Source organism: Cololabis saira, chromosome 8 (genome assembly GCF_033807715.1).
Source record: "Cololabis saira isolate AMF1-May2022 chromosome 8, fColSai1.1, whole genome shotgun sequence".
Lineage (NCBI taxonomy): Eukaryota > Metazoa > Chordata > Actinopteri > Beloniformes > Belonidae > Cololabis > Cololabis saira.
The window spans coordinates 38095010-38113470 of record NC_084594.1 but is presented as its reverse complement, the minus strand read 5'-3'; the positions used below and the strand labels follow the sequence as shown (position 1 = coordinate 38113470).

Below are 18461 nucleotides of genomic sequence, written 5' to 3'. Positions count from 1 at the left end.
TGTGATAAACATTGTAGATTTTTAAAGCAATTAGATTATTTTATGTGTTTCTAACAACATATTTTAGTATAAGAGAACAATTGTGGCTAATTAGGGACTACATGTCTTAATAGCCAGGGTTCCTTTTAAGAAATTCAAAGCCTCCTCCTTTGAGCTTAGGAAACACCTCCATCAATTTATTGGTTATAACCATGGGATCGTTGTCATTCCCTGTTAAAGAAAAAAAAAAAGACATAATTCATATTGACTCATCTAAAGCCTGTGACAACTCTTATTCACAGTATGAAAATCAATCAAGTTTGAGTCAAATATGAGAATAACGACCTACAGAAAATACAAACCCATTTCCCGTAAATTCCTATTTTCATACTGACTTGAAAATGTCACTTTTTGCTCTCCAAGTCCAGAAGCAATGAGGTTTGCTTTAAGTGCCACACTTGGAACTTTATCCACCTTGTGGTCAGCCAAACAACAGACAGTGTGTGTGTAGCTTGTTCGGCTTGTTCGGTTAACTTCGATTTGTGCTGATCGTCGTCTGGTCATATTCCTTCTGGCTCCACCGTTATAAGGCGCAAAGAGCCTCGCTACCTCGGCTGAAACACAGAAACATGTCACAGCTCACTGGTCACCAGTCAGATAAAACAGCCTCAACTTATATCTTGACGTGTTACTGCCAGCTAACACTATTTTACCAATTAGAGAAGTAGTTTTATGCTCCCTCCATTTAGCTACACTGAACATGTACACACGAAGCACACAGTAATGAGCCTACCGCAAGTACATTTTCAGTCCAACTCCTAATTGTTATCTAATTTAACACACACTTGTGTCCCGAGTCACTGATTAGTAGCACACCTGACTAAAATTAAACTAATGAGCTTACCTTGGACAGGTGTAACGCTGCGTGATGCAGCAGCAGGTATCTGCTGTGACGGAGCCGCTGGTCCTGGAGGAGGAGGAGGAGTTCTGCTCAGAGCTTCTCCAATTAAACTCGCTGCTTCTCTCAGCAGCTCTGGGCAGGAATTTGACATTTTGGTACACCTTGCTGTACCAACATTTGTGGTTAGAGGACCGAGTCTTCAGTGGAGTAAAGTAAAAATTTTGGAGTAGAGTAAAAAGTTTGGAGTGGATTATCCAAACCAACGTAGAGGTGAATAGCGCCACCTAGTGTATCGGAATGTGTTCAAAAGCCCTGCAACAATCCATTATGTGGATTCGATTAGCCTTGACTTGAGGTGCAGGGGAACCAATGAGGTGTTTGGAATCCGCCCACTGAGTTTGACAAGTGAAACTGACAGTTTTACATTTACATTTCATGATTCAGCAACACGAAATCATTAATTAAATGTGTCATTAATTAATTAAATGCAGTTTTACATTTCATGATTCACACGCAACATGAAATCATTAATTAAATGTGTCATTAATTAATTAAATGCTGAAATAATAAATATATATTTTTACTTAAAATGAATTGTATTTTAATTAATTCATGACATATTTAATTAATTAATGATATATTTCATTCCCATTTTAATTCATTAATGATGTATTTATTTATTTAATTTTGGCACAAAAAATCCTCCATACACGAGCACCTTCAGCCAGCCGACCCTCTTGCTGCTGTGCAGCCACTTCTTATGAAGGCAGGCAGGGTGGAGGGGTTGATTGGGAACACCTGTTCCCAATCACCTGAGTGGCTGCACCGCCACCCTGCCACAATTACTTTAACCTTTAACCGCTGAACTCTGGTCTCCACCTGCATTCAGGAAAGTAAACGATCTGCTGCAGATCTGTGTGGCAGAACCGACGGCAATACGAAAGTGATTTTCCCCAAAGAGGATGCTTTGAGACTTTGAGAATATTATTGGTGATTACAGGGATTTACCAAAGATGTCTGTATTCAGTTCAGTTCAAAGTACATTATTAATCCCTGAAGGGGAATTAACTCTGGTCGCTGACGGCTGATGTTCCAGCTTTGTCCCGACCACATCAGTGCGCAGTCATGTCACAGTTTTCAACTTTCAAGTGATAATAATCATCTTAGTCTGTTGATCTCACAGGAAAACACAGAGTTTGTACAGTTATGCATATTTACCAATTTTTGTCCACTTTAAAAAAAACTGGTTTGAATTCTTTAGGATGGTACAAAGAAAAATATAAACTATTTAGTAATTTACTTGCATGTAGGACTGTGAAACGTCTAAATCTGATGAGGGTTGTTGCGTCACTCATCTACGATTTTTTTTTTTTTAGGGAAGATACGTTTCTCATTGTTTAATTGTTATTTACTCCTAAAATCATAGAAAAATTCTTTTAGCAATTAGATTTTTTTCGGAAGAGGGTTGTGTCATCTTTTTACAATGTTTATTAAAGACAAACACATTTAGTGTCTGACTCAAATGGTGATATCAGCATTAATGTTGCTGATTTTCTTAAAAACAGTAAGAGTATGTTTAAAATATGAAATACATTTATTTTACCAAATGGTGATATAAATAAGAAATAAATAAATACATTCCACATTTTAAGACATCAAACCTTTATTTAAATCAGGTCAAACATGTCCAGCAGTGATGAATCCTCAGAGCATCAGAGTCAGCGACAGCAAGGAAAGGTTTTCTTTCAGCGGTTTGATTTCATTTGAACAGTTTTAGCAGAAACTGAGGTGCGACGCTGCTCAGCAACATTTAGTAAGTGGTTTGTTGATGTGTTGTGTTACTGGTCTAGATCCTGTCAGCGAACTCGCAGAGTTTGAGAGGTCGAGCCCTAGGTCACAGCAGGCTGAGAGGATCGGTGATGTCCCATGGAACCTCCAGGAGCCGGCGTGATGGACGCAGGCCCTCAGACGGCCTCCAGTGACACCACATGGCAGATTTCTGTGTGTATGTTGCTACAGAAGTTACTCAAATCCTGTTTGGATGAGCTAAAAGTGTAGAAATGATTAAAGAAATATAAGCTTGGCTGCTCTTTTTTTTTTCTTCAAAGATTGCGATGTTTGATTGATGTAATTTCATATTTTTGGATTCTTTTGGAGTCTGTAATTTGTCAAGTCACTCCATAAAGTCAGACATTTTGAGAGGATTTAACCAGTCATCAGACTAAAGGTCTGCTGATCTGGTCTGCGATCTGCTTTAGACAAACCCTTCTTCATCCCACAAAACGTTAACTTTTACAACAGAACGAGAGTAACTCTGGCGTCATATCCACAAGTCGTGTATAAACATAAAAGGCTGGCAAAGCAAGACGATACAAAGAAAGCAAAATGAAAAATCTCTGACATGATGTCCAGAAGGAAAGTGATAATCGATCGCTCTGAAGTCTCTTTTGGTCGTACGAGTCCAGTTCAGATTTTGAACTGAACATCAGTCCCGATCATCAGGAAGTCCTGCAGAAAACATCACAAGCTTTATTAATATAGTGATACTTGCAAAATTTGATCTTTTGAAAATCCATCACAGCTTCATCACATGTGTCTCTAACCTTCATGATTCGAAGCTGAGTGTTCTGGAGCCTCATCTTTCCAAGTGCAGGAAGTGGGAAACCCTTAGCAAGTTGAGCTGTGATGAGAAATGGATCATTTTAGATAATTTTAGATCAATCAGTCACAGAAATCTCATGCAGGAAGCGGCACAGTGACATCAGTGCTTGTCTGAGATAAGTTTATGGAAAGAATGCAATTTGCAATGCAAATATACATAAACATGAAAAATAAACAAGTGTAAATTTAAACTCAAAGAAGCCAGTCACTGACTTCATTACAGTTACAACAATAACATAATGGATCATAATGAATCAGAACAGAGCATCTCTGAACTTGGTCATGTAAAATATTGATGCTAGAGAGTTCAAGGTCTGACATCGTTGGGTTTGGTTGGATGTTCTGCTCCACTGAGGTCTGGCTGCAGATCTTTACTGAAGTTTAAGTTAGGAGACCGTGAGGACTGTGGCGAAGTCTTCAACGTGAACTTCTTTATGCCTGAATCCACCCTTCTGTCCAGCGGTCAAAGGCTGTGACACAAACCCAAGTCATGGTCATTCCACCCACTTAGCAGTTAGACACATGAGGGAGATGTATTTCTTGGCTGCAAAAGAGGTTCATTTAGCTAAATCTATCAACGTAATTTGCAGATTGCACCAGAAATTGTCATCTGGAGAGATCTGGGCTTTGAGGATTAGTCATTAGGCCTTGAAATTTACATCAGACGTTACCAAGGTAATCAGTTTGACTTCTAAAGTTGCTTATTGTGAGTTTTTCTTTTCATATTTGCAAAACATAACTTATTTACTAATGTTTGACAGACATTTTTTTGCTTTTTAATATGTTTTGGAGATTTTTACCACATGTAACTCAACAGTAACAACTATTTTACTCTATCAATACATCCGTTATCCATAACCACTTCCTCCTGGAAACACTAATAATGACTTGGTTTTATATAGCGCCCTTCTACCTTCCAGGCACCCAGAGCGCTTTACAGAGATCATTATTCATACACATTCTCACTGGTGGTGGTAGCTACGTTTTGTAGCCACAGCTGCCCTGGGGCAGACTGACGGAAGCGTGGCTGCCATATCGCGCCAAACGGCCCCTCCGACCAACACCAACATTCTTTTTTTTTTTTTTTTAAAGATTTTTTTGGGCTCTAGTGGCCCTTTATTGAGTGCAGATATGAAAGGGGTAGAGAGAGAGAACGGGGAGAACATGCAGCAAAGGTGCGCAGGCCGGGACTCGAACCTGCGACCGCTGCAGGGGAGGACTGTAGCCTCAGTATATGAGCCGCTGCTTAACCCACTGTGCCACGAGCGGCCCCAACACCAACATTCATACGGGGCAAGGTGGGTAAGGTGTCTTGCCCAAGGACACTACGACAGCAAACTGGGACGGGCGGGATTCGAGCCGCCGACCTTCCGATCATTGGACGACCCACTCAACCACCTGAGCTACTGCCGCCCCGCTATATCTGGCTGCCTGATATTTTATTCAGTTAACAAAATGTATTAAAATACCGTGCTTGCAACATTGAAGTCCTTTTAGATTTTAAATGAAAGGAGTAAGAACGTCCACCGACGCTGATGGGCTCTTCCCACATCAATGCATCTGTAATTTCAGTCATTCAGTCTCCAGAAGTGGGTAACAGTTGAATATGCAGTATGTTAAACTGTCATGGTTGGTTCTCCAGCCTTCAGTGGTTTTCCTCTCCCCTCTGTCCTGCTCACTCCATCTGCCAGCTACGCCCACCTCGTTAGCCACGCCCACCTCATCACTCACTCCTTTCACCTGCTCTCCCAGCTGCAGCTCCTCAGCAATCAGGACAGCATAAAAGCTCCTCACTCCTGTACTCTCACTGCCAGATCGTCCAGCATTCCCTGTCTTGACCTCACGTTGGTGGTGTCCCCCTCAGCCGGCCCCTCGTATCCTTAGTCCCCCGAAGCCGGCCCCTCGGATTCCCTCTGATCCGTCTGCTCAGTCCCGAGACCGTCCCTCTGACCCGTCTGCTCAGTCCCGAGACCGTCCCTCTGATCCGTCCTCTCAGTCCCGAGACCGTCCCTCTGATCCGTCCTCTCAGTCCCGAGACCGTCCCTCTGACCCGTCTGCTCAGTCCCGAGACCGTCCCTCTGATCCGTCCTCTCAGTCCCGAGAATGGCCGTCCGCTCAGTCCTGAGGACGGCCCCCCGACCCGTCTCGCCGGTCTGCCCGGCCCCGAGGACGGCCCCTTGAACTTTGACTGTGTGTTGGCCTCACTGCCAGATCGTCACTCTGTTTGTAGATGTAAGACCTTTCAGCATTCCCTGTCTTGACCTCCCGTTGCCGATCCTGCATTGTCTCCTGCTCTCCATTGCCTGACCTTGTCTTCCGAACTTGACACCGATTGCTGCCTGATCCTTGTCTTGCATTCCTGCCTGCTCTTCGTCCCGGTTGAAGGTAATAAAGCAAACCAGACAAACTACCACCGTGTGCTGCATTTGGGTTCAAAACCTCACCCCGTAACATAAACTTTGATACAGATTTAAACATTGAATGTCTCTGTGACGATGACCTGTGTAATGATGCTCTGACAGCTCAGCTTAACTCACTCATCCTGAACTGTTCTGTCAGGAAGGTGGAGCCCTTGGAAAGTTGCAGGGTAGTTAAATCTTTGAATTATGGTTGAAAACCAAAAACAACAATCTCACCATTTACTATGGGTATCACTACCATCTTCGTGAGCAGCGGGAGGATGTTGTCGAGTAATCTGACCTGCAATTAAGCGTAATGTTGGTTTAAGTAACTGAAGATATTCACAGATAGTCTTGTGTATTAAATGCAGCTCTCACCTGAAACTGGCCCACATAGCTTCTGTCCAGGGTGAGACTCATTCTGCAAAAATGGACAATATTATAATGTTATGATCACATCCTTTCAAGGAACTCCAGGTCAAAGTCATCTGTTTTTCTTACTTGTTCAGGCCGACCTTCCCAACAAGTTTCATTCCACTGACGACCATGTTGGCTGTCACGCTGGTGTCCTGCAAAAACAGCGGTGGGACGTTTTAGGTGTTTTTCCAACCATCACAATAGCTTTTCAGAATATTGCCCTCAAACTTACCAAGTGTAGCACAAAAAGAGGGGAAAGTCGGCGGTTGGGTTGGATGGCGTAGGCCGTCACAGCGGCGGTGGCCTGAATCGTCATGTTGTTGGGTTCAAAAGTGGTGATGGGATTCTTCTCTGCCTTAACGAGCAGCTTCATCATCAGACCCGGGAATCTCTTGGCAATCTTATAAAACAAAAAGAGCTGTGATGCATTACTGCCAACACAGGCATTTCTGCATCTCTAAATAAATATATAACAAATACATCTATAAATCACAAATTTAAGGTCACCTCTGGGATGAAGAATCCGAATGTTCTCGTGCTGAGTCGTACAGGAGAGCTCTTTGGGATCTGTTGTGACAGAGCAAGAAAAGTCTTAGATCAGAGTGATCTCATGGACATGGATGTGCTAGAGAAGCAGAAGGATGGTGCGGACCATGTCGTCTGTGATGTACAGTCTGAGGACGCCAGCTCTGTTGTACACGAATGCTGCCGAGTTGGCGGTGAAGGCAGAAATGCCAATGTACAACATCTTGTTGTTCTGTTGTGGCAGGGAAAAGGCTGCTGCTGCGAACGGAGGCTCCTGGTGATTCCTAATGTTGTAGAATTCACCCTAACGACAAGAAGATGCGATGGAAGATGAAGTTAGATCTACAGACTCTGAGAATGTGCAGTGATTTCCAACTCCTCACCTTTAAGTTGAGCTCTATCGCAGGTTTTGAAATGGTTGGTGATGACACCAGGGAATATTCAATTTCTGCATGCTTGTCAACCTTGGCAACAACTGGAATAAGGTAGAAGATTATTATTTCATCCTCTCATTAGAGAAAAAGGGTTAGGTTATTAAAAAATGTAAAGTTATACCATTGAGAGTTTTCAGCTCCGGATTTAAACCAGATACTGCTTTGGAGACCAGAGGGCATATCTGTAAAGAACCAAGGAGAAACATCATAACAGAGAACTAAAACAAGCGCTTAGATGTTGATTTATAAAGTTAAAAGGCTCCTCAAAACTAACACGAATTAAAGCTGCAAGCAGCGATGAATGGGCCCTTGCGCGTGCAATTTCCACCAATAAAGGTCAAGGACTCCAAACTAAGTCCGATGACACCACCCATGACACTCTATGTCAAACCATTCAATCAAATATCGACCAATCAGAAGAAGGGGCGGGGCTCATTTGCACCGATTAAGGTGAAGGAGTCAAAACCGAGTCAGAAGACACCACCCACGACACTCTATGTCAAACCATTCAAAAGTTATGGCAGAAAATAGGGACTATGAAATATGGACCAATCAGATGAAGGGGGGGCACGCTTTTTGGCGTCTATCGTCGCCACGGTAACGCTTTTGACTGAGAAAAATAATGCCCACCGTCGCAGGATCGAGACGCACATTTTGATGTATAACACACCTGGGTGCACGTTACGGTTCGGGCGAAGAAACGGCCGAAGAAATGGTATAAATTGAGCCAAAATTACACGATTAATTCAAAATGGCCGACTTCCTGTTCGGTTTCGGCCATGGTGCAAAGAGACTTCTTTAAGTTGCGACATGATACAGGTGTGTACCGATTTTAATGCATGTACGTCAAACCGTATTGTGGGGCTTGAGGCACAAAGTTTTCTAGGGGGCGCTGTTGAGCCATTAGGCATTAGCTCATTAATGCAAACCATTAAATATCACATATTTTCCATCAGGCCTGGCTTGCGTGCAAGATTTGGTGACTTTTGGGGCACGTTTAGGGGTGCAAAAAGGCCCTCATTTAGTCGGAAAAATAAAAATAACGAGCAAAATTCCTACAGACACAATAGGGCCTTCGCACTGTCAGTGCTCGGGCCCTAATTACAAGGGGAACTATTTTCTTTAAAGAATTTGATTCATCCATAACTTTCTTTTCTTTAATAAGATCAAACTTGTTTTTGTTTTGTAATTGCTGCCAGAAAGGTGACATCCGCTCTATGCAGATGACTCCATGTCTGTCTCCAGAGTCACACAGCTTTTTCACCTTTGAGAAAGAGTCACATAAGCTTTGTTTTGGTCCGTAGGAACATTTACTTCTGACATGACGTCAGTGAACCACACAACAAACAATATAGTGAGGGAAATTAAGTCAGGTTTTTAGGAGAATCGTTCACTTTGTGAGACAAGCACCAAATTTTGCATGAACATTGCCAAGTACCTACTTATGCAGAAAAGCCCGTTAGCCGCCTGAAAATCCAAGATGGCGGCCGTTTTTCAAGATGGCTGTCTTATGAAAGCTAAAACAAGGTTGTCCGTGTAGAACTTGAATTGCTGAACATATTTTATCCATCCATCCATCCATCGTCCGTAGGGCTGCAACTAACGACTATTTTAATAGTCGACTAGTCACCGACTATTAAAACGATTAGTCGACTAATCGGATAATTAGTCTTTTTTTTTTTTAATTTAGTATGAGGTTGCATTAATTATGTGGCAAATGATAATAAACACAAGAAAGATGGTACTAGAGCTCTGATATAGCGGGACTGTTTTCTTCATCCTGCTCCAGCTGAATTTCTGACCATTACTGCCCGCAAGGTGTGTGTTCCACTCCCACCCCTCCCGCAAAACTCATGAATTCATGCCCGCACGGCGCACAATAAAGATGCATTGATTTAGTGTCTTCTCCCGACCCGCAAGAGAAAAGTCCAGACAAATCTATCTGATTTAATGTTAACATGATCATTGTGGAGCTTGATGGATAATTGACACTTCATAGGCACCTGACTGAAAGTTAGATGCAAATCCATCATTGTCATCAGCGCACAAGCCTTTTTTCGCCTTTCGCGCTGCATCAATTATGGGATTGAGGTTATATCAACGAGAGTAGCTGTGAGTGGCTCAAATAATACTAAAAAATAACATAAAATAAACAAAGTTTAGAATGAAACGAATTAATTTAACAAATGAATCGCTTGGCCATTACATTGCGGAGGGAGAGAATACTGCTGACCGACTGCGGTCCCGTGCGTCTCCCTTCCAAAATGCGCCATAGACACTAAACGCAGTTTCTCCAAATATCTGACTTAATTTAATACTTTGTCAGGCATAACGTTAAAGCTTTTAAAGCCAAAATACGCTTAATATCTTACCAAGGCGAGTCCGTTTCGTTCAGCACTCCGACGTGCTTTCTCTTCAAATGCATTACCGACGTGCTCCCGTGAAAAGCAACGTCGGCTTTTGCAAACCTGGCAAGTAATCTTTTTATTCACCTTTTATTCACGAGGCTAAAAGACTCCCAAACTTTTGAAGTTTTATTACGCGCAGCTGCGCTGAGACGCTATCATGCATGCGCGACTCGACAGAGATTGTATTGAAGTGAGAAGCCTCACTCCGTTGGAAAAACACGTCTGGCGACAATTGTCGACAATGGAATTCATTGTCGACGATTTTGATTATCGATTTTTGTCGACAACGTCGATGAATCGTTGCAGCCCTAATCGTCCGCCGCTTATCCGTTCCCGGGTCGCGGGGGCAGCAGTCTCAACAGAGATGCCCAGACTTCCCTCACCCCAGACACTTCCTCCAGCTCTTCCGGCGGGAGTCCGAGACGTTCCTAGGCCAGCCGAGAGACATAGTCTCTCCAGCGTGTCCTGGGTCTTCCCCGGGGTCTCCTCCCGGAGGGACATGCCTGGGACACCTCCCTGGGGAGGAGGGGCATGCCTGGAACACCTCCCTAGGGAGGAGGGACATGCCTGGAACACCTCCCTAGGGAGGCGTCCAGGAGGATCAGATACAGATGTCCAAGCCACCTCAGCTGACTCCTCTCAATGTGAAGGAGCAGCGGCTCGACTCCGAGCTCCTCCCGGGTGACCGAACTCCTCACCCTATCTCTAAGGGAGCGTCCAGCCACCCTGCGGAGGAAACTCATCTCTAAGGGAGTGTCCAGCCACCCTGCGGAGTAATTTCATCTCGCCCGCTTGTATCCGCGATCTTATCCTTTCAGTCACTACTCATTACCATAGGTGAGGGTAGGTGCGTAGATTGACCGGTAAATCGAGAGGTTCGCGTTTCGACTCAGCTCCTTCTTCACCACGACGGTCCGGTACATCGACCGCGGACGCTGCACCGATCTGTCTGTCAATCTCCCGCTCCATCGTTCCCTCACTCGTGAACAAGATCCCGAGATACTTGAACTCCTCCACCTGAGGCAGGACTTCTCCACCCACCCGGAGAAGGCATGCCACCCTTTTCCGGTCGAGAACCATGGCCTCGGTCTTGGAGGTGCTGATTCTCATCCCTGCCGTGTCGCACTCGGCCTCAAACCGCCCCAGCACATGCTGAAGGTCCCGGTCTGATGAAGCCAACAGGACAACATCATCCGCAAAAAGCAGAGACGAAATCCTGTGGTTCCCAAACCGGATCCCCTCCGGCCCCTGGCTGCGCCTAGAAATCCTGTCCATAAAAATGATGAACAGGACCGGTGACAAAGGGCAGCCCTGCCGGAGTCCAACATGCACTGGGAACAAGTCTGATCTACTGCCGGCAATGTGAACCAGACTCCTGCTCCGATCATATAGAGACCGGACAGCCCTTAGTAGAGGGCCCCGGACTCCATACTCACTGAGCGCCCCCCACAGAATGGCACGAGGGACACGGTCAAACGCCTTCTCCAGATCCACAAAACACATGTAGACTGGTTGGGCTAATTCCCATGAACCCTCGAGCACCCTGCGGAGGGTATAGAGCTGGTCCAGTGTTCCACGACCGGGACGAAAACCGCATTGTTCCTCCTGAATCCGAGGTTCAACTATCGGCCGTATTCTTCTCTCCAGTACCCTGGCGTAGACTTTCCCGGGGAGGCTGAGAAGTGTGATCCCCCTATAGGTGGAACACACTCTCCGGTCCCCCTTTTTAAAGAGAGGGACCATCACCCCGGTTTGCCACTCCAGCGGTACTGTCCCCTTCCTTCATGCGATGTCGCAGAGGCATGTCAACCAGACAGCCCTACGACATCCAGAGACTTGAGGTACTCAGGGCGAATCTCCTCTACCCCCCCCCCTGGTCATCCCACTGCTGCTTTCACCTGCCTGCGCCCCCCCCCTCTGGGCATCCTTCTGCTGCTTCCACATGCCTGCTGTGTGCTGCCGACGTTGCCGACCCTCCCAGTCTGGCCTTCGGCAGGAGGGTCCCCCCTTATGAGCCTGGTCCTGCTCAAGGTTTCTTCCCTCCTAAAGGGGAGTTTTTACCTGCCATTGTTTATGTAATAAGTGCTCGGGGGTCATGTTCTGGGTCTCTGGAAAGCATCTAGAGAGAACATCTGTTGTATTCGACGCTATACAAATAAAATTGAATTGGATGACACTCCCACCAATTGCCCAGAGCTGTGAACAACTCACGAAGTGCAAGTGCAAAAAGGAATGTTGCGGAAGATGCAAGTGCTACCGTTTTGGCCTCCAGTGCACACAGCTGTGTGCCTGCAACTGTGATGATTAGAAAAAATGTGATACAGAAATGGGATATAATTTGATGCCAAAACAATCAAAATCTAATTATATAATCACAATCCAGTTCAAAAACCATATAAACTGTCTTTTGCCTGCAGCCATTTTGGAAAATGGCAGCCATATTGTTGTTTTATTTGCATGGCTAATGGGGGAGGGGGTGGGGGGTCCCAAGATTATAGTCTGATGTCAGAATAATCAAAATTGGATTTTCCAATCACATTCCAGGTCAAAAAACATATAAAAACGGCTTTTGTGGCAGCCATTTTGGAAAACAGCAGCCATTTCTTTTTTTTTTTTTGCGTGGCTAACGGGCTTTTTTGAAAAAGTAGACCTAGAACATACTTTGTGCAAAATTTGGCGCTTGTCTCACAAAGTGAACGATCGTTTCACTAATGTGCCTGGGTAATACGTTTAAAAGCCAGCGGATGGAGGGAAGGTGTGTTTAGCATAGTGTTTAAAGGAGCATGAGGCAGGATTGAGGCAGGATTTATGAAAAAAATTTGTATACGTTTTAAGTTTTCTAGTAATAATGTCAGATGAAGCGTTCCAAACCAAAACGAATGAGCCCTCTTGTGTATCTCTCCGTTGCCTTGAACAGGCTGTGTGCTGCAAAATGTGCTGCAATGGTGACCGGAATTTCCCGCGCTGTCCTGCGGATGTGACGTCACATGACGCTGCATGCACGTTCTCCCCGTTCTCCCGTGCCGGCTTCGCTGTTGGCTGCAGTACCCCCGACGGCCGTCGTGGCGAAGGGTGGCGCTAATGGGTCTCATTTCTTAATAGGAGCCTCATGCTCATTTAACATATATATTAAGGTGTTATGGCAGAATATTGTGGGATGGGTCATGTTTCTGTAAATCTTTAGTGCATCTTTCTATCACCAAATATAAACCCCTAACCTTACACAATATTTTTATGCAGCTCAACTTAGACATCTGGCCTGTTGGTGCAGACCTGACTATGAGTCTAAATGGAAAAAAATGGAAAGGGAATTACAGGGCTTTCAAACACAGACATTTTGTGGGGGACAAACATCTGATAGATACTTTGAGACATGCTATGAACCCAATAGTAGCTTTACGGACTAAAACCTAAACGAAGTCTAGTACTGGTTGCTAATATGGAGAATTTAGTTTAGTGCGCTCCGAACATGTCAAACGAAAGGTTGTATTTGATTCACAATTGCTTTGCAGGTTTAATTTTCTTAACTTTAACTCATAATACATAGCGAAAACAACAAACCAAATTGCTCACATCCCAAAAACATATGCACAAACTAGCCACATACTATGCAAACACTAGGCACTAGTCGAACACGTTTGCTTCTCAAATCAGCAGCACCTGTATTTGGGTTTCCCAGGTTAAATGGCATAAGCCAGCTGACCCAGCTGAGCCACAAAGCAAATATAGCCCCCTAGTGGCATGGAGCAAAATTACAGGAAATAATACAAAATGAATATGGCTCATACAGTAGCATTTAGAATATAGAGCACTGCAGTGAAAAAGTACAGACTTAAGAGGGATATATGCACTCTGAGGTAGTTCACGTATCATTTAAAGTTTAAGCCAGGGATGTATGATCCAATATTCAAAGAATGAGAACAAAAGGTGCTTCAGCAATATGTACAGTATTAGAAGTTCTAAAGACAAAGTATTGCCTTGAAAACTGACTTCTTTAGATACTTGCAGTTGAGAGATTATTTCACAAAAGAGATGAGGTCAAATTAAACTATAAATAAAGTGATTGGTGTTCTACAAACAGAAAGGACCTCAGGCCATTTCTTCATATCAAGCTTTGGGTGAGAGCAGGAAGGAATCAAGACTTTATATAAAAGAGAAATGGGAATCAGAACTAAAAATCCAAATGTAAGAGGAGGAGTGGTACCACATGTGTGAGACAAAATGTACATCAACAAATGTATTAATATGGAGGGAGTTCTGCTGGAAGAACCTAACTCGCTATTTTATGACGCCAAAGATAAAATCTAGGCATCTCGCTATACGACAAGACTGCTGGAGATTATGTGGGGGTGTGAAGACAGATCATATACGGATCTTCTGGAATTGTATAAAAATGAGGATATCCTGGCAAAATGTGAACTCATCTGAACGATCTGCTTGTTCTGTTTGGAACATTAAAGGGGACCTATTATGAAAAACACGTTTTTTCTTGCTTTAACATATATAAAGTGGTCTCCCCTCAGCCTGCCAACACAGAGAAGTAAAGCAACCGAATTCTGCAGTGTCTGTACAGCCCACCCGGATGATCCTTCCAGTGTCATGTGACTTTTACGAGCCATTCAGATTCTGCTCCCGTCCTTACGTAACGACGGGAGCAATTTCCATAGGTCGGGCTCTGCTGCTGAAACCACGCCCACAACTAACTCCGCCGGCCAGAGCTTCCGCCATTGTTTCGAAGCGGCTTATCGTGTGGCTGTTTCAACAACGAGGGACAGTAAAAATTAGGTTTTATCATAAAAGGATCAGTACCAACAGTACGGACCCGACAACTGCACACGAGTCAGCGGTAAGTGTAGACAGTATGTATTACTAATAGAGCTCCGGTGTTACCTAACGGGTAACACCAGAGCTCTATTAGTAATACATTTTTCTTCTGTTTATGGTTTCAGATTTTCCAAGCAATGCACCTGAAGCTGTTCAACGACACCTTCAGAAGATGCACGGTCCTTCCTTGAGCCAGCAATAGTGCGTAAATGTTATTTATATACAACTTGGTGTATATAAACAGTGTATGGTTATTTGTATATGTTATGTTATTTTTTTAACAATAAAGTTGCCATTTGGGAACATTCAGTGTTGTGATTTCTTTACAGTTAAAGCAGCACAATGTAACTTTCAGCTTTTGTTGAGTTTGGCGGCTCCTTTGGACAAAAGCGGCAGTGCTTTACCAGAAAGAACACTACATTTCCCATGAGCACCAGCGCGTACTGCCGGAAAGATCCTGTCCCCGTCGCGTGCATTTGTTTTGATAGTGAATGAAGAAAAAAACAAGCTTTAGATTGTTTTTAAGACATTCAAGGCCTGTTTAAAATATACATTACATGCCATAATAGGTCCCCTTTAAACTATGAATTGCCATGTGTGTGCATGACCCCAGAGAGGGGTTTTAGTCACTTTATTGGCTGGTTATTCCTCACCTTTTTCTCCATTGCTTTACGCAAAGCCCTGCTAATGAATTTTCTGAAGAGATTGTACAGCCAGCTAAAAGAAAAAATGACCACAGACATCGTAAGTAAAAAGTGTAAAAACATTCACAATCCCTCCTGCAGGTTCAACCCTGCTGCAGCAGGCTTCTCTTACCTGCCTCCACCATGGAACTTGACTCTGGCGCTGCCAACTCTGGCAGCACAGTTGACGCTACTGACCTCCGGTCGGCCCATCGCATCACTCCTGATTCCAATGCTTGTGCTGATTGTAAGCCCATTGACGTTCAAAGAAACAGAGCCACTCTTCCTTCTGTTGAGAGACACAAGTCAGTGCTGCAGAAGAAGTTTGAGTTGCATTGTGTTTTAAAAAGAATTTATCTTTTTCACTCACATCCATCGAAAGAACTTGACCCTCCAGTTTCCACGCAGATTGATGAAGGCATTAGTGATCCTCATTCTAACTCCGGTTCCTGGCACAAGAGTCACTGAAGACCGCGGTAATCCCACATTCAGTATTCGAATACTAGAAGAATCCCAGTTATGTTACGTTAGGATAGTTAGGCCCCCAGTTTTTAACAGAAGTTATAAAAGCATCAAATAAACTGCTGCCTTACTTTGAGAAGCTGTACCTGACCTTGCCAACGGGACGCACCCTCTTTTTCCCAGAAAAATTAGGGATATCGATGGATTTGAGTTTCTGCTGTAAGGCAGCCATGCCCAGTACCCTGCCTAACAGAAGGGAGGAACATTTGATAACGATGATTAAACTCTGTAGAGATCATATGAATGAAAGAGGAAGTTTCAGCTGCGAGGCTTACCATACTCAAGGCCTTTTTCTGTCAGCCTGACCTTTACTCCGGGGTTGATGCTTGAGGACGTGGGTATAAGAGCCACCAGGGTCAGAAAGCAGATCAACATCTTGACTTCTGGGAGAATAAACAACAAAATCATCAGCAAACCTTCCTTATTTTAATAAGATAGCAGGCTAAACCAGGTGAAGCTTCTACTTTGTGAAGAATTCTCAGAAAAATGTCAGTAAAACCCAAATCAAGACAAGGTCAAATATACATGTCACATACACCAGTGTCACATTCAGTGCCTTACTGAAGTAAAAATAAAGAATGATTGTGACTTTTGAACATTAAATACCAAAACCTGATTTTCTGTGTTTTATGTTTTTAACTACATGGAAATGTGGTAAACTCCAGGTTTGAAGTTGCCGGTGTCCCAAAAGGAGACTTTGGTTGAGCATGTTTGGTATTTTAGGATGGGGGAGGCCTATGAAAGAACTAACTGTCAAACCTCAGATGAAACCACATGATTTATTAAATTAGGCTGATGTTCAAGGTCTAACCCACAACTTTTGTCTGCTCCATGCATGCTCATTGGAGTAAGGGCAGAAACCTTCCAGGTTGTGCAAACAGAACACAAACATTAGGATTAAAACGATGTACAAACTACTGCTAACAAAGATACCTTAAACCAATGGTTTAAACCAAACCATTGGTTTAAACCAATTTGTTTATATTTGTCCCCTGAGAGTATATGTTTTTTCTATATGTATATGTGTATATGTGAATGCAAGTTCCCAAACACATCCACCACTGACAGGGACATTGTGTAATGCAATTTGTATTAAAGTCACGTAATACTGATCCACATTTTTTCTTTGGACAACTGTGATAGCCGCACCTGCAGCCCCACAGCTATAAGTGGCGGTAACATCAACCACTGATACTTTGGTTTAATTTGTACACACCTTTTATTCATATTATGTTGAAATGCGTAAGTTCCATTTGTAGCGCGCATATTTGGTTTACTTTGTATATTCAACTTTTGTTTATGGTTTATTGGTGCGGCGAGCCATGGCTGAGGGGGATGTTGGGAGACTCCAGGATGCAGCTACAGGAAAATAAGGCGATTGGGACTGTACCAAAGGCAGCTATATCATTGGGGGAAATCATAGGTTGTTTGTGTAAATATTCACTATAATTTAAGTTCATTAGTCTAATTTTGTATTTAGGAAATAAGTTAGAGAAACTGCCATCCTCACTGTTTGTTCAGATTATTTGTGTAGCAATATTTAGTGTCTTAACCCTGTGTGTCATTGGTCTGATCAGCCAGTATTTAAGCTCCTTGTGTGTGTTTGTTCAGTTAGGTCAGTTTGGTTTTGTTTCAGTGTGGTGGTTGTTGTTGAGTTTCTTTCTTTTTTTACCTCTTTTTAAGGGCCCATTTTGTTAGAAGTTCCTTATTTCAAAGTTTTTTCAAAGTTTATTTAGACGGGACAATGCATATTAATGCACACTACATTAAGCAGTGTGAATACACCGGGTTTAGCAGAGATGCTAGTTTCCACCCGCAGTCCCCCACAAACAACCAGACATACTCACACCTACACCTACGTGCAATTTAGAATGATCAAGTGACCTAGTATGCATGTTTTTGGACTATGGGAGGAAGCCGGAGTACCCGGCGGAAACCCACGCAAGCAAGGGGAGAACATGCAAACTCCACACAGAAAGACCCTGCTGGGCCTGGGAGTCGAACCGGGACCTTCTTAGTGCTAACCACTAAGCCACCGTGCTGCCTTTGGGAATAAAACCCTCTTTTTCTTTAAAATCTTTGTGTCCTCATGCTTAACAGGCTTTGTCGCTCACAACAACATTACGAAAACAAAGACAACTGTGAGTAAAACAAATTTTGCAGATATTTAACAGCGGATTAGAATCAACAGTAAACTTGACACTGAACCCTGCTCCAATTTTCTGAGTTTACAGTTACTTTTTTTGGAGGTGTGTATTAAATAAATAATAATAATAAATATAAATAGAGTGACTATCTTTAGAGAGATAAAGCATTTGGATTTCTTGAAACTTGTCTAAAAACATACTCTCAGTCTTACCTGAAGCAGCAGATTGTCAGGAACAGATGATCTGTTTCTTTCTGCAAGTCTGACCTCCGACAAGGTGCAGTGAAGGTGGAAGTGAGAGGCATGGCTTTTAATTTATTCTCTCATCTGGAAGTGATGTCAGTGAGGGGAACAACCTACAACTCTGAAGCAAACTTTCACTGTCACGTTTCTTCATTTACGTTTCTTCATTTACGTAACGGCTCAACTGACTGTTTGAAAACTAAATGACACAACATTGTGTGTGGAACCTTATTTATTAATTTTATTTTGGTGTTTGTTTGCTTTTGTGTTGTTGCTGCTGTTTCTGCTTTTGTAGTTCCTCACGTTCACATTTCCACCG

General features: G+C 43.4%; 1 protein-coding gene across 1 annotated transcript; it reads right to left on the bottom strand.

Annotated features, from left to right (window-relative positions):
• Positions 1-3157: 3157 nt before the first annotated feature.
• On the bottom strand, positions 3158-18181 carry LOC133448938 (bactericidal permeability-increasing protein-like). Its single transcript, XM_061727960.1, has 16 exons — positions 18113-18181; positions 16029-16136; positions 15825-15939; positions 15602-15733; positions 15365-15520; positions 15202-15265; positions 7438-7498; positions 7266-7357; positions 7010-7186; positions 6865-6924; positions 6590-6757; positions 6442-6509; positions 6319-6361; positions 6178-6241; positions 3484-3560; positions 3158-3388 (listed from the first exon to the last, which is right to left on the bottom strand). Exons 2-16 carry the CDS (start codon positions 16126-16128, stop codon positions 3347-3349), a joined length of 1419 nt encoding a protein of 472 aa, XP_061583944.1. The 5' UTR covers positions 16129-16136; positions 18113-18181; the 3' UTR covers positions 3158-3346.
• Between the last annotated feature and the right edge of the window lie 280 nt (positions 18182-18461).

Excerpts from the sequence above, each read along its gene's own strand:
- LOC133448938 (XM_061727960.1), bottom strand. The coding sequence starts at position 16,128 with ATGTTGATCTGCTTTCTGACCCTGGTGGCTCTTATACCCACGTCCTCA. Across the intron at positions 15,266-15,364 it reads AAGTTCCATGGTGGAGGCAG|CTGGCTGTACAATCTCTTCA; the intron begins GTAAGAGAAGCC and ends TTTTTCTTTTAG. Across the intron at positions 7,358-7,437 it reads GGAGCTGAAAACTCTCAATG|TTGTTGCCAAGGTTGACAAG; the intron begins GTATAACTTTAC and ends ACCTTATTCCAG.